The sequence below is a fragment of the Pagrus pagrus genome, assembly GCF_965226575.1.
Source record: "Pagrus pagrus genome assembly, chromosome: 11".
NCBI lineage: Eukaryota > Metazoa > Chordata > Actinopteri > Spariformes > Sparidae > Pagrus > Pagrus pagrus.
This window is the reverse complement of record NC_140195.1, coordinates 32986067-33011268: the sequence shown is the minus strand read 5'-3', so window position 1 is coordinate 33011268 and position 25202 is coordinate 32986067. Positions and strand designations below refer to the sequence as shown.

The 25202-nt window shown below is 41.1% G+C and overlaps 2 protein-coding genes across 3 annotated transcripts; both read right to left on the bottom strand.

The window, feature by feature from the left end:
• Positions 1–3920: 3920 nt before the first annotated feature.
• On the bottom strand, positions 3921–16119 carry LOC311265137 (uncharacterized protein; the record flags this gene model as incomplete). The annotated part of the gene is made up of 15 exons (XM_084366488.1): positions 15985–16119; positions 14419–14527; positions 14180–14280; positions 13818–14090; positions 13573–13666; positions 13337–13404; positions 13022–13240; positions 12854–12913; positions 12620–12754; positions 12412–12456; positions 12223–12303; positions 9902–12133; positions 6113–6451; positions 4889–5227; positions 3921–3935 (listed from the first exon to the last, which is right to left on the bottom strand). The coding sequence occupies exons 2-15, from the start codon at positions 14525–14527 to the stop codon at positions 3921–3923; spliced, it is 4110 nt and encodes a 1369-aa protein (XP_084222614.1). The 5' UTR covers positions 15985–16119.
• A 1190-nt stretch (positions 16120–17309) lies between these two features.
• LOC311264922 (uncharacterized protein) lies at positions 17310–20308 on the bottom strand. Of its 2 annotated transcripts, XM_084366131.1 has the most exons (5): positions 20105–20306; positions 19468–19557; positions 17688–17913; positions 17566–17604; positions 17310–17456 (listed from the first exon to the last, which is right to left on the bottom strand). In XM_084366131.1, exons 2-5 carry the CDS (start codon positions 19552–19554, stop codon positions 17428–17430), a joined length of 381 nt encoding a protein of 126 aa, XP_084222257.1. In that variant the 5' UTR covers positions 19555–19557; positions 20105–20306; the 3' UTR covers positions 17310–17427. The 2 variants fall into 2 exon arrangements, with proteins under 2 accessions (XP_084222257.1, XP_084222258.1); XM_084366132.1 differs by lacking the exon at positions 17566–17604 and having other exon boundaries at positions 20105–20308.
• Positions 20309–25202: the final 4894 nt, after the last annotated feature.

Sequence of the window (25202 nt, the reverse complement as noted above, 5' to 3'; positions counted from 1 at the left end):
CCCAGGCAATTTCACCAATTTGCACAAAACTTTGCACACAGCATCTGTGGACCCTCCTGACAAAAAGTTATTAAAAGAATTTTGATATACCAAAAAATACTCAAGTTATTAAATTACAAATTCCTGCAGATTTCGCTCAAAACAGGAAGTTTTGCATATCTCCACATTGGTGTGTCCAAATGACTTCAAACTCAGGATAGTACTTCCCCATGAGCCCCTAAGGCTCTGTGCAAAATTTTGGCTGATGTCCACTAGGTGGCGCTCTTTAAATTGAAGTAATTTATATCTCCACATCCGTTTGTCGGATTGACATGAAACTAGGTACACTCATTGCCAGTGCCCTCCTGAGGACAGCTCATGAAGGACTTACCGATCCGACACTAGGTGGCGCTCTGGTGGCAGTTTCATTTTAGATTTGGCACTGTGCCCACACCATAACACTTATGGATATGAAACTCATTGGGGTGGTATAGACTGGCCCCTGTAACTCACACACAAAAAATGACCAGCAGGTGGCGCTGTTATCAAGAGAATAGCGTTTTCGGTGAATAACTCCCACATAATATGTCGCACAGTTCAAAGCCTTATATCTTCATGTTCCCTGAATCCAGATGAATTGATTGATGTAGGCCACGCCCACTTTCGAGGTACATTTCCATTTGCACATTCCCGAATGTCTCAAACCTACTTTTTCGAACTCCTCCCAGGCAATTTCACCGATGTGCACCAAATTTTGCACACACCATCTGTGGATGCTGACCACAAAAAGTTATTAAAAGAATTTTGATAGTCCAATAAACACCCAAAATATAGAATTACAATTTCCTGCACATTGTGGTCAAACAGTCAATCTTGCGTATATTGACGAAATACAGTCCGATTAACACAAGACTTTAACTTATTGTGTTCCATGGCCAACTGACGGTTTGTGCTAAATTTGGTGCAAATCGGCCAATAGATGGCGCTTTTATTGCTAAATGATGAAAGAACAGCTTGACTGCCTTCACTTTTCATTCCTCAACGGAAGTTGTTGCATGAAGAAGCCCCGACAGCTGCATGCCCCGACAGCAGCATGCCTCGACAGCAGCATGCCCCGACGGGAGCATACCCTGCGAGGGCCCGATCATCACTGCTTGCAGTTTTAATTAGGGCCCGAGCAGGGAACCTGCAAGGACCCTATTGTAATTGTAATGATTATTATTATTAGGGCCCGAGCAGGGAACCTGCGAGGACCCTATTGTAATTGTAATGATTATTATTTTTTGTTATTTTTCTTCTGCCAAAATGATCGCATTTTTCACTGCCTGAACATACCCCAAAACTCACCAAACTTGGAATATAGATCAGACCTGGCGAAAAATTTTATAATCTGTTGTCATTGTGAATTTTCACCAGTAGGTGGCGCTATAATCAAGGAAAGTGCGTTTTGGCTAATAACTCCCACATACTTTGTCGCACATTCAAAAACCTTATATCCACGCATTCAGGGAATTGTGCTGAATCTCCTGATATAGGCCACGCCCATATCCGCCTACCGTTTTTTTTCACTAGCTCGCGAAATGTCGTGAACCTACTTTTTCGAACTCCTCCCAGGCAATTTCTCCAATTTGCACCAAACTTTGCACACAGCATCTGTGGACCCTCCTGACTAAAAGTTATTAAAAGAATTTTGATATTCCAAAGTGATTTCAAACTCAGGATCCTACTTCCCCATGAGCCTCTAAGGCTCTGTGCAAAGTTTTGGCCCATGACCACTAGGTGGCGCTCTTTAAATTGGACTACTTTATATCTCCACATCCGTTTGGCGGATTGACATGAAACGTGGTACACTTATTGCCAATGCCCTCCTGACGATAGCTGACGAATGTCTTACCGATCCGACACTAGGTGGCGCTCTGGTGGTAGTTTCATTTTAGATTTGGCACTGTGCCCACACCATAACACTTATATATATGAAACTCATTGGGGTGGTATAGACTGGCCCCTGTAACTCACACACCAAAAATGACCAGCAGGTGGCGCTATTTTCAACACAAAACCATTTTTGATGAATAACTCACACATAATATGGAGCACAGTTTAAAGCCTTATGTCTATATGTTCCCTGCATTCAGCTGAATTGTGTGATGTAGGACACGCCCACTTTCACGCCAGAATTCCATTTGCACATTGGCAAATGTCGCAAACCTGCTTTTTCGAACTCCTCCCAGGCAATTTCTCAAATTTGGACCAAACTTTGCACAGACCATCTGTGGACCCTCCTTACAAAAACTTATCAAAACAATTGTCATAGTCCAAAAAACTGCCTTTTTCCTGAACATTGTCGTCAATACAGACAGTCTTGCATATCATGACGAAATACAAACAGCTTCATTTTCTTCACTTTTGATTTTACCTCCAGCATTGGGAGCATTGGACATTATAGACCTCCAAGCCTACATGGCCTTGTTGATTCTGGATGGAGCACACGTGATAGAATCTGGTTGAAGCCAAAAACAGACACGTGTCTGAAGCAGGATGAAAAGGTTCTTTATTTGAATACAACTGAATTCACAGCTGCTGATAGTTTGAGGTTCATGCTGCTGGAGAGCTGCATGGTGTTTGGCCACTCGGAGGAGCGCAGGGCAGATTGAGTGCTGCAGAGGTGCTGAGGAATCGGTACGCAGGAGCAGAGTCACTCGTTGCTCGGCGCTCAGATGGACACTGTACACAAAGCAAGGTGAAGTTAGTCGTTGTACTGGAAAACACAGGTGCACTAGAGTAAGCATAGAAAACGCTATTGACTATACCGCGCGTTGTTCACAAAATCATCTGGCAGCAACTACAGTGAGGATCAGGACTTTTAAGCGGCCGCTGATTGTCAACCTGCTGCAGGTGCATGTGATCCCGCCCGAGACAACAAACTCCGCCCAGCCTTCCAGTGCACCTCTGCAAGCAAACACAACACACAAGCACAAAAAACACAACACAGACACTGCAGGCATATATCGTGACTATATCATTATTATAATTTTCAGTGTCTATTGTTTGTATTTTCACTAGTTGGAAACACTGTTTACAGTATTAAAAGCTGTTAAATACAATTTGGTCATGAATATGTTTGAATGATGTTTTTTGTGGTAATTTAATGTTGATTTTCTGTTATGAACTTTAGTCACACTTGTTATACATTTAATATAGTAAAATATGGCCTTTCATTGTAAATGCCAAAACAATCAGCAGGACACCGCAGGGAATCGAACCCCATCCCAGTAAACCAGGAGTACCATTACCAGTGCCTTTTGCTTTTTGAGGCTACATGAAAGGTAAAGCAAAACCTGCATTAGCAACAGCATATGACTGGCAGCAATTGGTATTATGTGATTACTGCAGTATAGTAAGTGCTATATATGAGCTTAAACGTTTTCAATAAAATGTGTGACTTATAAAACTCCAAATGTGTATCATTGACATTAGTGATTACAATTAGTATTACTATTTGTCACAAAATGTTGTAGTTTAAAATGCTGTTGTAATGCAGGAAACGAAACCCTTTTTATATCTAAAGTTTTTTTTTTTTGTTTTGTTTTTTTTTGTGGTTTTTTTTTTTTTTTTTATAATAAACACACAATATAGAATAACACAAACCTCCTAAGTAAACATGATGAATGTTATGAAAAACTTTTTTTTTGGTCATTTTAGATATAACACACAACATAGCACACAAAACTCCTAAAAGGAAACATCCATATATAAAGAACTACGATATAAACGTTATCAACAATTATTTTTGGGTCATCTATCAATCTATCTATCTATCTATACAGTACGAGGCAACGATTTACGAGGCACCGATATACGAGGCAACTATATATATATATATATATATATATTTATGTAGACACACACACACACACAATCATTTCTGCTCTTGTCCCTAACTACTCTTCTAGGTCCTAGATGTAAAAGAACACATGATTCCCTCATGGTCACTGAAATAAGTTGGCACCACTAAGGATTCAACAATATAATGTGTTGTTTTCACATACACATGATCAATTAGTGTGCCGTTTTCTGTTGTTTGTTGTTTCACAATTTGAACAAACCCTTTGTTTGTCATGAATTTGGCAATTGACGATGATTTCAAAATGTCGTCATTGAAATCTCCCATGACGGCAACTGTGTCGCTTTGTGGATTCAGCCAATCAAGTAATGTGCTTAAATTTTGTTTAAACAAAGTCATGGGATAAGATGGTGGTCTGTAAATTACTGCTATCAATATGCTGTATGTAGTGCAGTGGTAAACCAAACATTCTAAATTTACATTTGGTACCTGAAGAACATTACATGCCAAATTGTCTGCACTGTAAAGGCCAACTCCACCATGTCATTGACCTTGAATTTCTGTCAATATTGGGTCGCTGCTACTATAGGATAAATTCCTTGGCTGATTATGAAACACATAACCGTCCATCTTTACAGTTTCAAATGAGGAAACTGCAGGCAGCCATGTTTCTGTAACAGCAATGCAGTTAAGCTGCAAATGATGTGTACACAATGCCAAATCGGATACATGTTGGGTCAAATTCTGCACATTCATCAAAAACACAGTAAAGGTCTGCGTATTGAATTTATGCCTTGTAATATTCTCGACCATGAAGGGAGGCATCTGTTCAATTGCATCTTTAATTGTGTCCTTACAATAGATGGCTTTCTCCTTAAAATCCCTGATCACCAACCCTGACAAATCTCTAACCCGACTCAAACCTACATACGCCTGTCCAGCTGCAAAAATCTTTTCAAGGGACACTACCGCTTTATCTACTGTAATGCCTTGTACTTTATGTACTGTACAAGCCCAGGCAAGCTTCAGTGGAAATTGCCTACGCATTCCACCCTTTTTGGTTACCCTATCCTCTTCAGGTCCAATGCCCGTGGAACCCATTTCTACAGCAGAGGCAAATGCACAGCGTTTCCTCTTCTGTACGCCTACCCTATCATCATCGAATTTGACATACACCGTCTGAGGAAACCTCGATTCGTCATCCTCTGGATAAACTATGTGTGTGACAGTGCCACACGCCCCATTGACCAGACCGTCCGCTACATCTAAGTTTTTAAACAGCATTACGCGGGCATCTTTCCCTAAAAGCAGCGTCTCATCCAGACATGTGTCGTATGCTCTGGAATGATGTCCGCTTATCAACTCCAGCTTGCCCGTTTTCTTACTGTTCACGTAATCCTGAGCCTGTATCGCAACATAATCCGGACAAGTTACAAACAACTGCTGTAGGTTATGTACATTTACTTGTCGATTTGTGGGAAATATGTGCAAAGCTGAGCTGACTTCGCCGGTTTCACAACGTTGTAATATTTCAATGTCGCTACCCAACATCGGGGTACCTTTTGAACGAGTTCTAACTCTATTCAACAACTCTGCGAATACCTGATCTTTCTGACGAACGATTGTTTTCAACTCCGCGATCTTAAACAACCGAGACCACAAATCAACACCTACGTCGTCTAAATACAAAGGTTTCCCTTTCACCGGAGGCAACTGATAAAAATCTCCAACTGCAATTACACTAACATTTCCAAACGGGGAATAGTCACCAGATTGCTTAATTTGTCTTAATCTTCCATGGATATAAGCCAATAGTTTGTGATCAACCATGGAGATTTCATCTATTATCAAAAGCTGCAAGCTACTATATTTAGCACGTAAAGAATTCAGCTTCTCCTCACCCAATGGAGTGTAAGGTAAGCGTACATCTTTACCAATGCTAAACGCATTGTGAATAGTAGCCGCATTTAAATTGTGCGCCGCTATCCCCGTAGGAGCCGTTAGTACAACGCAAATGTCGTCCGGATCGCGACACACTCTCGACAACAACCTCATTGCCTCGTACTGTATAGCCCTGATCAAATGGCTCTTACCTGTCCCCGCACCGCCTGTAATAAATACATGTATCGGATCTGGCTTTGCTCCACTTACCCTTTGTAAGCACCACTGCCTAATCTGATAAAAAATACACATCTGTGTCTCATTCAGAGTCCTAACTAAAGCCAAACCGTCACGTCTGCAGAGGACATTGTTCCTCTTTTCTAAATGTGCAACGTCTTTACCGTTTACCGCTAAATCTGGAATGCCATCTACTGGTTCGTCAACTATCTGCTCCGTCTCTCTGCGTTCCTCTATACACTCTAAACGCTCCAACTCCTGCTCTGGGCACAGCTCGCACCAGGCATCTTCTACAACACCGTCACTATCGACTGAATTTTGGATATCGTCTAACTCGTCTGCGTCCCTTTCAAATTTGCATCTGTTCTGATCGACAACCGCTTTGACCGAATGTAGCGATTTATCACCCAATCTCACGCGACCGTGACTATAAAACTGCTCAAACGTCTCAAACCCCGCCGGTTTGAGCTGCCCGTCTTTATGATACGGCAGGAACAACTGCAAAATGCTCTGATGGAACAATTCCGGATTCTTAGTCTCCGAAAAGCGCACGTAACGAACAACGGCGGGCTGCGTACGTGTTCTTTTCACAACAAAACCACAATCGTTGTTTAATTTAACCCTATTGACACACGTTTCATTTTTACTCAAGACGCGATAGTCTGACGCAAATGCTGCCAAACACATGTCATTAAACGTACCATCCTTCGGCCTATTCTTATACCTGTCGACGGTATTCCTCATCCACATATCTTCATCGGTAAGATCATGTGATGATGCCTTTTGTTTTAACACGCTTAAAGGCAAACTCATTCTAACTGTATTCTCCCCTACCGGCACAAACACAACTTTCCTAGAGCACTCCTTCAGATGCATGTTTGTCAACCTATACACTGCCTCCTGAGCACAAACATCCCTATTGTGTAAATACACACTTCCTAATTTTTTCAATGCATCTTTAGCACTACTATTACCCTCTTTAGCCGCTTCCCTCTGCGCATTTCCTAACAACAACCCCATCTCCTTTTCTGCCTTGGAGATGTAAGAAATAATGTACACTACGCAAGCATAGGCATCAACGACATATTGGATGTCAATATTAGCATTCCAGCATTTTAAAAGTGGTTTGCTATACTGATTGATCCAAACCTCGTTCGCCTGCCTCTTCAAAACCACATGCGTCTTCCTGCCAACACGATTATACGCAGCCTCAAAAACGGTTTGATTTAATCCTAAATGGCTAAACAACTGTTCCACACTATCAAAACTGGCATTCTCATCTGAAAGAGCCGTCTTAATTTTTGTCATAATGTTCACTGCAATCTCTTTTTTCATGATCTCTGGTTTTTTCTGCCCCTCATTTTTGCATGCACAGCTGTCCAATTTCTGTGCTTTATCTACCTTACATTTACAAGATTCTTTGCCATCCTCTTCACTGACTGGACGTGAAATAAAAGTTTTTGCGGACGGCGGCTTAGGAAAATTGAAACGACAAACAGTTTTATTCTTTTTACAAGATTTTGAATGTCGTTTTGAATGTTGTTGCACAGATGTTACAACTTCCAATAATGTTTCATCATGTGCTGGTAATTCGCATGTTACATAATGATCAATAAATTGAACTACCTCTTCATCTGTGTTTTTATCAATTATTGGGGCATTCTCTATCCAAAAGAGGCAGTGAACATGTGGTGATCCACGCTGCTGGAATTCCACCCTATAAAAATAATCCTTTATTTTGCCAATAGGATTAGATGGAGACATTAGCACCTCTCTCAAAAAACAATGCCAGCGAAAATCAAACATTGTGGCAGCAGTGACCGGATTGCCACGCAAAAGTTGACACCTATCTGCCCATTCCAACTGTTCAGCTGTCTCTGTTCTACCCGCCTGCTTCAAAATACTATTGAGGAGATTTTTCCAACGCATGTCAGCTGAAGAAAACGAACAAAACCACGTCGGGACACCCAGCTGACGAACACAAGCCAACAAATCACGTTGGGCTCCCTGCCAAAAAGATGGGGTACCTCTAATAGGTTTAAGAAAACGAAACCCTTCATCAAACTGCAACAACTTTTTCAAGGATTCTTCGTCATTCAATACATTTCTGGTAACTTTTTGAGCTCTAGCACCTCCTTTACCCTTCCGCAATGCTATTGATACATTTGACACAACCTGTTCTACCTCAGATAAGTACTGAGCAAAAAAGATGTATTCAACATTTTGTGCAAATCTACCATCGGCATGTAAAATCCTGTTATTAAAATAACGCGACAAAGTCAAACGATGCTGCCTACTATCACGATATGTACCAAGTCCACTAGGAAACAACACTGGGAAGCATTTTGCTTCATTTGTATGATCAGTCAACAACCTGACAGGAGAGTTCCTTTCTGCTGGAGCCAAATTCAAGATATCATCAAAAGATTGATCAAGTGTTTCCTGACCAATATCTACAGGCATAAGACAAGTGTCCTGGAACATACAATGTTGTTGTCTATCATGCAGAAGCTCATCATCCCCAACATCTGCAGACGCTTCACCACCACTGTTACAATCAGTATCCGGTTCCCTACAAAACTGGTTTACCCACGCTTCATTAAACTCTATATCTTTATAATGGACATTTGTCCCTTTTAAATACTGCAAAGCCCGCCTTACGCGCGTACTATCAACAAACTCATACTCATAATGTCCTTTATAAGTTAGCTTCCGCTTCAACTTTACTGGCAACAAAGATCCTTCCATTTCTGTACGTGGCAACAAATTGCTCGTCTGCACAATATTTGCAGGAACACACGTTACAGGTCCATGTACTCCATTTTGCCCACCTTTAGGCAACGCCAACATCTTCATAAACGGAATATGCATCGCGATCAAATGTCGCTCTAAACTATTCAAACACGCCAATTCTGGTGGAATGGGACAAACCGCCAAATTGTTCAATGCACATTCAGGTGGCACTACACCTTTACTAATCTTAGAGTGACACGTGCTACAAATCCACAGCTCTCCTCTAGCTGTATCCAACCATTGACACGGCAATACGCAGTCTTCATTACATTTATGCAAATACTCTTCACTAATACATTTATCTGCAATTACACTTATTTCTTTACTTTTTGTATAATTATCTCTTTTACACTTTAAAACCTGATTCTTAAACAACCCTCTGTGACATACACAGCACACAAAATCTGGCCCATCTTTAACTTTATCCCAAAACTGTTCTCTAACATAATCAAACTGCTCTGCCTTTTCTTTATTTTGTTCCCTCTTCAATTTGTTTCCAGCTATGACCCGCTTCTTATGCTCAAGACTTCCATGATACTTACTTGTACTCATGGCTTTTACATGCTGCCTGTGCACTTCACTTTCCCTATATTTTCTTTTACTCATCTCCTTAGATTTATACTTATATACTACATTTTCCCTATATTTACTTTTACTCATCTCCTTAACTTTATGCTTATACACTACATTTTCCCTATATTTCCTCTTATTCATTTCAATAAGCTTATACTTATGCACTATATTTTCCCTATACCGCCTTTGACTCATCTCCTTAACTTTATGCTTATATACTACATTTTCCCTATATTTCCTTTTAATGATTTCAATGACTTTCATCCTATGCAACACATTTGTCTTATATTTCCCTTTACCAATTTCCTTGACTTTCTCTCTATGCAAATCATTTTCCTGGTATTTTGTTTTTGTTTTTAAGCTCTTTTTACTTTTCAAATACTTAGAATTTACATTAGTTGGCTTAAATGTAAATGAAGTCTGCTCTTGCGTAGACACAGTCCTATCCTGCTGTTCTATAACATTATCTACAACATCAATAACTTTTTCACCTACACAACCTGAAGCAACAACTGGACTCGAAGTGTCAGCACAAACGCTACTGTCTTTACTTTGCCATCTCAAATTGTATACTCCAGAACAAGACGCACTCACTTTGCAGTACCCATAACAACTCTGCCTCTGAGGCTGCTTAACACAAACAACAGTCTCATAATGGTTACCATTACAATTCTCTAAATACACTGCCTGATTGGACAACTGCCTATTCTTGCAACTGTATTCAAGCCAGCGATCACCACAAAACGTGAAAATATTCACTCCTAAACAATCTGCTGCTGCTTGAATCTCTACTTCAGTGGCCCAACTACCAACATAGCGCATTCTTGATCTACTCAGGTAATCAGCCATTGAGGAATACTCGGGACGCAAAATATATGCTAGGGGATTTGCCTGTAATTGCTTAAACACAGCTAATCTCATTTTCCTATGATTCTTCTGTGTACCACACACAGCTTGACTAACCGCTCTAAAGAAACAATTACCATCACCAACTATTTGCTCATTCTTACAAGGAGCACCTAATGCACCAACCTCTGTCGATACCAGATCGAATTTCTCCGACTCTACGTTCAACTGTTTGCACAAAGCTTGTGCAACATCACTACGCAGCGGATTGAACTCAAATCTTTTACTTGTCACATCGCTGACAAAAACAACATCTGAATTAACCACATTAACATCCCTGCATTTCAACTTTTTGGATCCACGACTACCCACTGAAATCTTGCGTTTTACACCTGTCTGACTGCTGCTACTGCCAAGGCTTACCTGTTCAGCCAACACTTTAAGTGGTGGCTGAAGAGGTAAGCTACAACCAAAGTCAACCTCTCTGCTTTCCACAGTTGCACTTTGACTTTTGTGAGTGACACAAACACCTGCAATCTCAAACAGCTTTGGAGTGTTCATTGCGGTGGCAAATTTGCATATGTGATCAAACACACGGTCAAGGCAACTAAAATACACAACAACGCTAAACCCATTCACATCTACCATGCCATCTGCACCGCGTGCATGGGAGTCAACAACTGCATACTGCCCATCTCGACCGACGATAGCACACGTGCTGCCACTCACAGTCAGAAAGCATGTGTCATATTTGCAACACATCTTTCCCAAACCATTCCTGAGTGTGGTGTACACACCTGCATCAACAAGCTGTCCCTCAGCCACATCAACGTCACCAGAAACGTAGTCACCATACTCTAACTGAAATTTCTCTCCATCAATAATGGACTCTTTAGGCAAATCTGGAACGCACAGCAGTTCAGACCTCCCACTGATGGACTTACTTTCCCGCAATGACGTGTAGAGCTCGTCCCCTAACTCTACAACCTTATCCAGATCGCCGGACTGCCACGAAAACACAGTATCAATGCTGTGTTTGGCTATAGCTACCAAACTTACAGCCATACACTGAAGCCCTCCGTGTTGGAACCGAGCGTCCCCTTGGTGAAAAGTTCCCCTGATGGAACTTACATCGGTCTCTGGCCTGACTGAAATGCTATCCTCCAGCTTTGCTCCAACGCCAACGTCAACGGTCTCGCCTGCAAACAATGTAGCGCTCTCCCCGTCGTTATCTACTGGACACTCAATGACAGAAATGCCATGCACGGCATACCACTTTGCGCCTAAAGACTCCTGCAAATGACCGATGTGAAGCATCAAGTCATTAAGGCATGTGTTGAACACAGCCACAGATGTGCCAATACTAGATGCCATCCCACATGCATCACGCGTGCCACAATCAACAACCACAAAATACCCGTTATGGAGAATAACGGCACTGACCGCACCCCCGAGGTTCAACAGACACGCGCCGTGGATAAACAACTGCTCTTGCAGCTTCTCGTACATCGCGGTGTCTCCCTCCAGCCAATTAAAATCGCTACGTACTGGAGGAGGAATAGCTACCTGCCACTGCCTGCCAAACACATTGTGCTGTTCAATCAACTTGCACAACTCCTGTTTATCCTCGCTCTTCTGCCTAGCTTCAATGTAACTGGCCAGTTTGCCACCTTCTACGCCTATGCTATCAACATCTGTCCCTTTCCAAGTACACACTGGAGACATGACATGTTTCATGACTGCTGCAACGCCACATGCCATGGGTGTATTTATGTCGTAAGTGACTGGTGCACTTTTGACATGAATACCAGGAACAACAGACTGCAGGGCCTCTTCACACCTGCAAGGAACGGGGTTAGCGTCACACTTACCTTTGTTGGATCTCGGTGTCGGCGAGACACCGAGATCGACGACAGGCCGAAGGTCCCCGCCCGGCGCAGCGACGACAGGGGTGTCGTCGGCGGCGGTGGCAACGGCGACCTAGAAAACAAGAAAAACATTAAATGATCTATAAATAAACTATACTACTATTTTTATAAAAAGGTACTAGACGCACAAACTGTACTAACCTCCCTCCTGGCGTCCGCTTTCAGATGAGCAGTTGCAGGCGGTGGCACGGGTTTCACCACGGGCAAAGCTCTCGCCGGGACCTAGAGAACATTTTTTTCCAATGATTATCCAATTATTGCCATAATACTGCAGACGTGCACAAAAAAAAAATCCCAATAAGTCAAATATCGAATAAAATCGAGACAAACCTTCTGGCTTGCAGAAGTCCGACGACGATGTTCCACTTTTGGACGCTAAAGGAAGAAAAAAAAAAAAACACTTTCTGAAGCCATATTTGGGCAAATGCCCTTGTGGACAATATTGTGCAGTTTTGCATGTTGTTGTGAGTGTATCAGGAAAAAGGAGATGCTACACAGCCTTCAACAAACCAAGAGATACAACTTGCACGCAGTTTACCTTTGAGCTTCGTGGAACAGCGGCAGAATCAGGGGTAGGAAGATGGGATGGCACAGCAGCATCCATCGCAGCCAACACCGAACTGCTGAACCAAACAGGGTTTGGCTGGATGAGTTGGAGTGCGCTTGCGTCAACCTGTGAAATGCATATAGAGAACGACTCCTCTGTCAAAACGCCATCATCAAATCAACAATCGTATCCAAAACAGGCTAGGTTAAATCAAGTGCAACATACCTGCTGCTGAACCACCCTCTCTGCACCAGAGGACTGCTCACGTTCCTCAGGTGCTCTCCTCTGTAATGACAAAATAAGATACTTTGTATTAAACCACCAGTCGAACATTGCAGAGGTCAGCTGATAAAAAATACATCAACCGCACCATTACAATGCGTAAACAATTACCTTCCCGCCCTTGCCGACGACTGTCCACTCAAAGGGGTTTGAGGGACGAGGTACGGCGACCTGTCCCCTGACAACCACCTTTGGGACGACGTGCCTACGAGGCGGCGACGCTCTGGGAGCAGGCTGTACCTTTGGTGTCGGAGGCTGCAGTTGTTCAAATGCAGCGTTCCACAGCAGCCCGGCTAGAACGGGCATGCCGTCACTATCGCTGAGGTGAACCTGCGAAAATAACGAAAATGAAACAGATTACACGGTGCAATAAACTTGTCATTCGACTACAGACAAGGTGTAGATGACGCTATGTATTCTACTTACACCATCTCTGCACCACAGCTCACGGCGGTTCATCGGGAAATGCTCAGCTGTAGGGAAGTACCTGACACCTAAAAAAGAAAAATAACATACATTATTGTAACATCTCTATGGGTTATATTTAAAGTTTTAACGGAATGATTATGGAAATTGTAATATTCGTTCAAACGGTCTGCCAAACAACATATGATGCATTATACGTGGAAATGTACTTAAACTCTAGTCTTTTTAAAGCTTACCCATACGTGCTGCCACGCGACGGAACTCTTGACGCATGAAGTCTTGCTGAAGGACTTCAACGGTCAAACGAGGTACGAAGTCTGCGACACACACCTGGAGAGTAAAGTGGTTGTTAATGACATAATAATCTCTTTCTGAAAATGCAATAACTAATATCGTATAAATATACATTATTTTGCAACAGTTCATACAACTAAATTAACTGTGGTAATATATCAATGAATACAATAGAAAATAAACCTACGTTAGACCATCGACTGCAAGCGGCTTGCAGGAACTTAGCGAAGTCCGCCCCTGCCTCGTCGATGGTCTTGCTGGTTGTCAGGTTGTTGCTAGGTGCCATGACCAGGACTGCGTCAGGAGTCCGAGGAACAGCAGCATGCAGCAACTCGGTCCTCAGCTCCCTCGCGCAGGCCCCGGGCGTGGACATGATGCCAAAGGAGAGTGAGCCCTCTGGCATCGGAACAATGCCATCTGCGAAAGCGCGCAGATGGGAAGCGCCTATGAGAAGAACAAACTGGAAAAAAAGATTACATTGTTATAGAATGAAAATCACTAATTATTTAAGTCTTGTTATTAATATTATCATTATTGTTATTATTTTACCTTCTCGTCAGGGACTTCCGGCGGAATGACCAACTTGTGTTGTTTTCCCGTCAGCGACGAGATTGGCCATTGTCGCACAGCGTGGCGCTGACCGGTGCCAACTAATACACAGAAGAAAAAGACACCGAGATACACGTAGTTCATAAAATATTATAAATCATCATCACAAATCATGTAAACGCAACACACCTTGCCACTAGCAAAATATACATACACATACAAGGAAAAGATTTACATACGTGCGACAGAGACATTGGCGGGCCGCTGCGGTTCCACGTCAACCGTTCGCCGTTCTGCCATACGCCGTTTGGCTGCCTCCGAACGGCGATAAGACTTGCCCCGTGGCATCTAATGACAAGTAGACAATTGATTAATATTGACATAACAACTCATCTCTAGCCTGCAATAATTGGAAAAATACATCTTATACACACATTTAACAAGCAACCAGTGATGGAAGCAGAAGAATTAAAGTTGTTACTTAAATCAAAGTATTCATACAACACTGACAAATACTAGACTAAAATGCTGATAGTTTACTTTAACCCTTGTATTATGTTTGTTTGTCCCCCTTTACTTTGGTGTTCCCAGTCAAATTTGACCAGTCTGGTTTAACTGCTCTTACATTAACACAAAAAACATCATTTAAACATAATCGGCACCAAGTTCTATTTAAGACCTTTTAATACTGTACATAATGTATCCACCTACCAGTGAACATCAATAACTGCAGTGAATATCCAAACAATAGACAATGAAAATTATAATAATAATAATCAAAACACAGACCAAATTCACAGAACATCAGAAAATCTACATAAATAATCACAACAACCAGATTTTTATGATATTATGATGTTATAAATCAGTCAGATTTTATGTGAACACCACAGGAGGGTTAAAAACACATTTCATTTCCATGTAGCCATGTTACAATGACCTTCTCCCCAATACATAGCTATATTAATGAAAACAATAATTACTGAAAAGCTCTGTACAGCTAGTGGATTGCCGTTTTACAGTTTGATGATATTGCTAAATTAGGAGTATAGTAGAGGGTACAATCAGTAAGTTACATTTCTCTTTTACTCTGTCTGTCTGCAGTGAAGCGCTACAACGCCCGCGAAGTTCAAAAATGTACTCCAGCCAATCATGGCGCAAAACGCCTCGAAGTTGAAAATTTACTCCCGACACCCACCGCGCAACAACCCCAGCGACATTTCAAATATACTCGCGCCAATCGCAGCGCAAAAACGGAGTCGTTTACCAGTGAGCCGATGTGACAGTTGAAATCACTTGATATTAAATTAAATGAATATTGTCTAAAGACTGCCATTGCTAGTAGCTTGTAGCTGCTTTAGCAAACACACCAAAGGCACTCATATGCTACCAAACATGTGGTTATAACCTGTGCTAACAGCCAACCACCTCTCCTATGACTACAGGGAAGCTAGTTACAGTAGCTACTGCAGGAGAAGACTCGGTAACTTTTAGCTCGTTTAGAAAAAAACACCCAAAGGTTTCTGCTGCCGAGCGATGCTAATAATGCTTGCTAACTAGCTTTCTCGTCACAGCAGAGTAGCCAACAGTGTTAATAACAGCATTGATAATACTCATTTACAAACCATGCACACGCAATGTACCTTGCTGAAGTTAGCAGTATTTTACATAAATTCAGAATACATTCACAATTACGGTTCGATGAGGCAGCTAGCATGGATATTAGCTCGTTGTCCGCTGCACTGACAGAGCAGCCTTCTCTGTGCCGCGATGGGAAACAGCGGATTTAATCTAAATTTACTCACCGTGTTGAGCAAGCTGAAGGTCCTTGAAAAGAATGCTGCTGTCTTAATCCGAAAATGTTGGAAATGTCTGCGAGTATCTGTATATATTTGTGTGTATTCGTTGAAAAATCCGTAGAGCCAAGGTAAAGCAGTCTGTACAGGACGAGAGTCAGGTAACAGACAATCGTTCAAACGTTGCAGCGCTGACGTCAAGTTTTTTCTCACGACGTGATTGGTTGATGCGTTCAAATCCACTTAAAAAGCTAAGTGAAATGAAACTCTGCTACTTTTTCACAGCGTTTTCCATAATCAAAAGATATGATACATTGTTAGAAGACTATGTCTGCCAGATGATCATATTACCGCGAGAAAGACACAGATTACCATAAATGCCAGATAATTCTTCAGTCTGAAATATTAAACATTTCACACTGTGCCAATCCCAGAATACTTATGTCAACAAAATTCATCAGTCATATAAACTGGTGACTGCAACTCACACACCAAAAATGACGAGCAGTTGGCAGATGACAGATTTGACATGACATAGTATTGACACACAGCTCACTGCATGCAGTCAAGATAACATGCCAACCCCGTTTTGTTACAATGTGTTGACAGTAATAAATCACACTTTTTCCTACTGACATTGTATTATTTTGTATGATTTTAAGTTAGATACATTAATACAATGTCAAAATGAAATTATTGCTGGAAAAGTAATGTAACACCATAAGCACCTTTCTTATCTTGCACTACTTACCATTTCTACCTCTGCCATCCTGTGCAACTACCCAGTACAATAATACCATTTTCTTTTTCTACATTTATATTTTCTGTATCTTATTTAAATCTTTTTTCTGTTTTGTCAAGTCTACTTCTGTTATCACCTGTACATATTGGATGTCTGTTTACCTGCTCTTGTATTTATTGTATGTATGTCTACCTGCAAAGTAAATTTCCCCAATGTGGGATGAACAAGTCTCAAGTCTAAAATCAAAAGTGAAATTGTGCTTAAAACAATGACACCAAACAAGTCAACATAAACAGCTTTTAAGGAAAAATATAAACTTAACTTTATACTTCAAATAATGCTTACTTGCCTCCATCAATAATCTTAAGTTTTTGATTACAAAACAAACCGACTCTCACATGCTACAGTCAGACATCACAAAAATTGACTTCCATCTTTTACACACACAAAGATAACTAATAGCTAACAATAACACATCTGGAAGACTTCAAATACTGTGAAATTATGATTGTTTCCTGTGTCAAAACTTAAGACAATTTCAAAGACCCTCAACAGCATACAAAATGTGTACAAAAGAAAACAAACACACATCTAAATTCCGAACAATAACTTTATTAATAACTTCAAACAAAGACGACCATGAACAAACAACAACAAGAAGAATGTTGAAAGGTCGCCAGGAGGATTTGCAGGACTGCCACGTTCTGCTGCTAAACCTCTGCTCCTACACCTTCTGCTCCTACAACAAACAACATAAACAACACAGTTAAATAAGTTATTACACTTCAATTACACGCTGATATAAAGGCAGGGATCAAATGTAACTGACTAACACATTTCAAACTTACCATCCCTGCAGGCCTCCACAATATCAGCATCACTGATCTCTGCAGTGTAATAATAACCACAATCACCATCCTGTTACATTCCATATACATATACTGCTGGCTTACACAATGACTCTACTTACCAGTTGGAACAGGCTGTGCCGCTTTTTGAAGCTGCTCCAGGTCTGCCTGCAGCTGAAGCACCCTCTTGTCCCTCTTGGAAACCTCATTGCGCAGTGACACAACCTGTTTGGACACAGCCTGGGCTTTCCTCTTATGCCGTAGGGCAAGCTGAATGCTGTCTTCAGCAAGAAGAATCGCCTCCCTATAGCGGTCATCAGGTGGGATAGCCACATCTCGACAACGATACTAAAACATACAGAAGATACACAAATGTATCTAACATTACTCACAAGTAAAACAACTTGCACACTAACACACATTACATGCAGTGTTGACCAAGTTACTTTACAAACATAATGCATTATTTATTTATTAGTTGTTACTGTCATTTCTAAGTAATTCATTACATTATAATATTACTGTCTTTGAATTGTAACACATTACACTACTATTGCATTACTTTTAAGTTACTTTCACCAAAATAACTGGAAATATGGATTTGGCGTTCTAAATATAATATATATAAAACGCCAAATCCATATTATCTTATTGCATTCAATACAGTAGCGTTCAAATACAGGTCTTTGCTCAATACCAAGTATTCATATCAATAAAAGTGTGTGTGTCATTAAAAACAAGTCCTGACACCATAATTTATGAAGACAATAGTCAAATGTCTTCATCATGTTTTCATTAGGACACTTTCCTAGTGTTTTCCAATGCAAAAAAGCCAGATCTTTGTGACCTGAAAATGCTAAAGACAACACTACACACAGCCATTTGAAAACTACAGTAAAAGTAACGCATTTAAAGACAAATTAAAGTTACACACAAATTATGCTTCTTAAATAGTTATCACTTCAGTAAGCAATAAATAAATTTAAAAATTACAATAAATTCAATGGTAAATATTGCTAATTAAACTTATTATTTCCTATAGGTTTACTTGTATTTTGTGCTAAAATGCAAAGTATCTCAGCTTGATTCTGCATCTCTATTTACAGCTCATCAGTCAACGTGAATGTTTACTGTTGCTGTGGCAACAAGAGACCGCTGACGTTAGCATCTGTTAGCCAGCTTAGCTAAATCATCTGAACAATAATAACCCATAATATCACAATTCGGGGTATTTGAAGAAAATCAACCGCAACTACCAACAGTCACAGCCCTCCAACTCTGAGCTAATATGTTGTCACATGTTAGATTGTCAAAGTTACTAAAATAACGGCTTCAATCCCTGAGGAGCTACGTTAGCATTAGCAGCAGCTGCATTCATCAGTAGGCCTATGCAGTTAGTTAGCTCACAACACATTCAGTGAGACGGTCCTGCAGTCGAGACGGTCCTGCAGGCTAGACCGTGCAATTTTACAACGGTTGACGCGACCGACGAAGGATTGTCCGAAGGACCCGGCCTTCGAAGTCCACAAAGGCTGTGCACTTTCAAGGGATGCAACCCCTGAATTTGGACACAGATATATTCTCAATCGGTAGTTCTCTAGCACTAACAGGAAGTAAACATTTACGAAGATTTTTCTCTCCTCTGCTAATCTCGCGGTGTTGGCGAATTTGTATATGACAACTCAGAACTTAATTTCGGGTTTAAAATGCATTGTAACGCGCGTTACTGAAATTTGTACCGAGTAAAATTTGTAACTTCGGTTTTTGTAATGCCTTACATTACCGCGTTACAGCGAAAAATAATGCATTACAGTAATTGCATCACTTTTGTAACGCGTTACTCCCAACACTGATTACATGACACCACTCTCACCAAATGCAACATTAAATACGTCTACTTACACAAAACAGAGTAAACCTCGCTCTCAGTGCGTCGACCTCTGGGTCCTGACTCTCAGGGAATTTGGTGGGCGACGGTAGACCAGCCATTTTCTGTAGAAACATACAACCCATCCACAATTATTACATATCACTTAATCACAGCACTAACGACAACAATATTAATATTACTTGTAAAATGCACGTTTTCATTTGTGTGTTCAACCAACGCTAACGTTGCCACTTTGTAGCTGACGTTAGTCAGATAGCTAGCTAACCCGCCAAAATAATAATAAGGGGTCCGCCTGCTATTCCGACATCAAGCTATTCCGACATGTCTCTATTTAGACATGCCGCTATTCCGACATGTCTCCGACAATGGCAAAGAACAATGTCGAAATAGTGGGACGCTTGAAAAATAACTTAATGCCGCTATTCCGACAATTAGAGGTCACTGTCTAAATAGCAGCATGTCGGAATAGCAGCACGTAACCCCGCAATAACTTGCAACATCAGTACACACTTCCAACACAATGTCTGAATGGTAAAACAACCTAGCTTGACTATTATCAGTGTTGCTAATAGCTATGTTCCATTATTGACGTTTAATATCGTCATATTAGCTGTCGTCTTACAGGTGAATGAGACGTGAGGTAGTTACCTTTCATTCCGCGGAGAAAAAGACCGGCAAAGCACAAGTACCGCTGACTTTATAGCCTGCTGATTTATGGGAGGAGAAGTGTTTGAAACAACCTATGAGAAAACTCTGGAAACCATGGAGACAACGTTGACTGACAATCACGTCACACTTGACGTAACAGCAACATGCAGCCTCACGCAGCCGAATTGTTTTCTTTCAAAACTTGTGTCGAAACTGACAACTTCTGACTATGTAGGCTAGCACTTTTCCGATTTGCTGATAGGCAAACTAAAACCACACTTATGAAAAACACACACGTCATCGTCATGACGTGTACCGTGACGCATCTTTTGGAGGAGAAGCGCCAGCTTGGTTGCTTGGTTATGCCGGAGATGCTTGAGTATTTGTGTACAAAACAATGGTGGAGAATCGCCTAACACGCAACTGCGGCGAAAATGCACAGTCTCTAAAGGGGCGACTGTGTGTCTAGTGTAGTGTCTTTAGTGTATTGTGTAGTGTAGTGATTTTTTTGTTTGCAGTGTCATAACAATGTGACAAAAGCCACAGACACGCACACACAAGCACACAAACACACGCGCGCGCACACACACACACACTCATAGACTTTCTGTCACACATAACACAGAAATGAATTTGAGTAGCCTAACTCCTCTTACAGATTTCACATGAAAACTACCACTGTTGTGTTTTGGGTGACATGCCACCACCCACTCAAAATAAAAACTCGGCCTCACATCCATCAATCAGACTTTATTTAGATAGCACATTTTATACAAACAACATGTAGACTTAGCTACAAAACTATATGTTCACATTCAAACAGAAGCATCACCATTAAAGAGGAGGCAACACAGATGACAACCTACTGATAAACATGGCCACAGCTTTTTCTGATAACAAAAATAATCATTTGGACTTTTTAAAACAAAGACAAATTATGTGTATTCTTTAATCTGCCATTATATAAAAATTAAAATGTTTATATTTTCTATGATGTCACAATAAATGTACTCTTAATAACGACTACATTTTACAATTACAATCACTAAATAAAAAACTGATGACAATCCCAGCCAAGATTAACACTTAGTAAACTGGATTGCTGCCAGTTTTACATCCAAACCCATTATATCCTGTTTCAAGCAGAGAGACAAATGTCAAAGCCTTTTCAGAGGAGATTTAAATGCAACAGTAATGCAGAGGAAGCAGAAGTGTTTCCAATACAAACTGCTGTCCTCTGCTAAATCTTTTCCACCTTTATTGACATACATAAGTAAAAAAAAACAGCATTACATCACATTAAATCGCTGTAGAGTAGTTACAGTACAGTAACATAATCAGCCAGTAGACTACAGTTATTGGATGTATTTGTGATACATTAATAAAAGCTTGAAGTGTATCCGATGGCTGTCTTTTCTGTTGGATGACAGAGCGAGTTTGTGTTTCACAAACGCTCTGATCTTGGTTATACTGTGAAAATAAAGCAGAAAAAAAATTCAGTAACTGTTGGAAATTAGAAAAGTTGTTGTGGATTACAGGATTCTGACAATACTACTTTTAAGACTCTTTAAGCTTTGCTCAAACATTTTGCCGAACATCTATTCACAGCTCAAATGATATTTGTCTTAAATTTTCTAAAAGAAGGATGTGTCCGCCCAACAGCAGCAGGCTGCAACACCGGCATGTCCTGACAGTAGCATGCCCCGACAGCAGCACGCCCCAACGCGCGTGGACTGCGAGGGCCCGTTCATCGCTGCTCGCAGCTTTAATTATTAGGGCCCGAGCACGAATCTCGTGCGAGGCCCTATTGGATCCGCTCGGATTATTATTATTCTTCCATCCCCAAAATCGCATTTTTCACTGCCTGAACATACCCCAAAACTCACCAAACTTGGAATATAGATCAGACCTGGCGAAAAATTTCATAATCTATTGTTGTTGTGAATTTTCACCACTAGGTGGCGCTATAGTCAAGGAAAGTGCGTTTTGGCTAATAACTCCCGCATAAATTATCACACATTCAAAAACCTTATATCCCCGCCTTCAGTGAATTGTGCTGAATCTCCTGATATAGGCCACGCCCACTTCCGCCCAGCGTTTTTTTTCGCTAGCTCGCCAAATGTCCCAAACCTACTTTTTCGAACTCCTCCCAGGCATTTTCAGCGATTTGCACCAAATTTTGCACACAGCATCTGTGGACCCTCGTGACTAAAAGTTATTAAAAGAATTTTGATATACCAAAGAATACTCGAGTTATTAAATTATAACTTCCTGCAGATTTCGCTCCAGAGAGGAAGTGTTGCATATCTCCACGTCGGTGTGTCCGAATGACTTCAAACTCAGGATCCTACTTCCACATGAGGCCCTAAGGCTCTGTTCAAAATTTGGGATGATGACCACCAGGTGGCGCTGTTTAAATTCAACTATTTTATATCTCAACATCGGTTGGTCGGATTAACACAAAACTTGGTACAATCATTGCCAATGCCCTCCTGAGGATACCTGACGAATGTGTTACCGATCTGACACTAGGTGGCGCTCTGGACGCAGTTTCATCTTAGATTTGGCACTGTGCCCACACCATAACACTTATGGATATGAAACTCATTGGGGTGGTATAGACTGGCCCCTGTAACTCACACACCAAAAATGACCAGCAGGTGGCGCTGTTATCAAGACAAAACCGTTTTTGGCTAATAACTCCCACATAATATGTCGCACAGTTTAAAACCCTATGTCTACGTGTTCCCTGAATCCAGATGAATTGATTGATGTAGGCCGTGCCCACTTTCGCGCCAGAATTTCATTCGCAAATTCGCTAAATACCGCTAACCCATTTTTTCGAACTCCTCCTAGGCAATTTATCCCATTTCCACAAAACTTTGCACACAGCATCTATGGACCCTCCTGACAAAAAGTTATTAAAAGAATTGTGATAGTCCAAAGAACGCCCAAAATATAAAACAACAATTTCCTGCACATTGTGGCCAAACACACAGTCTTGCCTATCTTGATGAAATACAGTCCAATTAACACTAAACTTTTTGTAATTGTGTTGGATGTTCTGATGAGGGTTTGTACAAAATTTGGTGCAAATCAACCAATAGGTGGCGCTTTTATTGCTAAATGATGAAAGAACAGCTAGTTTGAAGGATTTTTAGCTCCTCTTCTGGGTTTATAATGGGTGTGTATTGCGTGAGCTAGAGTGGGTGACATCATCGCTAGAGTGGAGAGCAGCTGCAAAAACTTTAGAAAAAACTCTCTTCCGCTTGATTTGGGTCCCACAGCTTTTACTTCACATAGACAATATATACATAGAAATGTAGGAAATCTTGTTGGCTTTCATATGATCATCTTATTTCAGATGTGCGACTTAAAGTTTTGGCTGTGGAAGCCCTAGAGTGACAAGAACTCCAGCAACTCCGCCATAAGCCGCAGTGTTAACTTTGAGCCTAAATCTCTGGAGTGGAGCAGACGGTACCGGTTTTGTCTCTTGCTCTTGTGCCCTCATTTTTCACTCTACAGAAATAAAAAATACATCACATGGTTCAGCAATGTCTCCTGTTACTCAATGTATACATATTTTGGCCATAACCATTACACTTTTTTCTAAACCTGCAGGTGTTTGGGAGGTGTTTTCCCATTCATTCTTATGGGGACATTTTCACCTTTGGTTCTGCTACTGCTCCAGCATATGTGCAGCTACAGAAACTGGCTGTCAAACTGTTCAGCTTTTTAAGCTCTTTCAGCTTTTTCAAAAATTCTGCTTTATGTTCAGCTATAGAAACCATTCAACTATCAAAACATTCAGCTTCATGTTCAGCTAGAGAAACCGTTCAACTATCAAAATGTTCAGCTTTTTAAGCTCTTTCAACCTATTACTTTTCAGCCTTTCTTCCTTTTCAGCTTTGAAAAAATCTGCTTTTTCTCCAAATTCTTCACGCAAAATACGTCTCTGCATCAATACTACGTCGTATCTATAGTGCCACCCACTGGACACAGGAAGTCACTGAAGGTGTCACTGTTGTGTTTTGTGTGACACGAATCCCATTTAGGTAGGACATTTCCACAGGCAAGGGGCAAGCACACATCTGGGCGTGCGGCTTCTGACGGCGCCACAGCCCAACGTACGTGGGGGGGCGAGGGCCCGTTCATCACTGCTTGCAGTTTTAATTAGGGCCCGAGCAGGAAACCTGCGAGGTCCCTATTGTAATTGTAATGATTATTATTATTATTTTCCTTTGTCCCAAATGATCGCATTTTTCACTGCCTGAACATGGATGAAAACGCGATTTTATTTGGTAAATACATCAGGCCTCGCGAAAAATTTTATAATCTGTCGTCGTTGTGAATTTTCACCACTAGGTGGCGCTGTTATCAAGGAAAGTGCGTTTTGCCTAATAACTCCCACATACTTTGTCGCACATTCAAAAACCTTATATCCACGCGTTCAGTGAATCCTCCTGAATCTCTGGGTATAGGCCACGCCCATATCCGCCTACCGTTTTTTTTCGCTAGCTCGCAAAATGTCGCAAACCTACTTTTTCGAACTCCTCCCAGGCAATTTCACCAATTTGCACAAAACTTTGCACACACCATCTGTGGACCCTCCTGACAAAAAGTTATTAAAAGAATTTTGATATACCAAAGAATACTCGAGTTATTAAATTATAACTTCCTGCAGATTTCGCTCCAGACAGGAAGTGTTGCATATCTCCACATTGGTGTGTCCGAATGACTTCAAACTCAGGATCCTACTTCCCTATGAGGCCCTAAGGCTCTCTTCAAAATTTGGGATGATGACCACCAGGTGGCGCTGTTTAAATTGAACTATTTTATATCTCAACATCGGTTGGTCAGATTATCACAAAACTTGGTACACTTATTCCCAATGCCCTCCTGAGGATAGCTGACAAATGTGTTCCAGATCCGACACTAGGTGGTGCTCTGGTGGCCGTCTAATTTTATATTTGGCACTGTGCCCACACCATAACACTTATGGATATGAAATTGATAGGGGTGGTATAGACTGGCCCCTGTAACTCACACACCAAATTTGACCAGCAGGTGGCGCTATTATCAACATAAAAGCATTTTT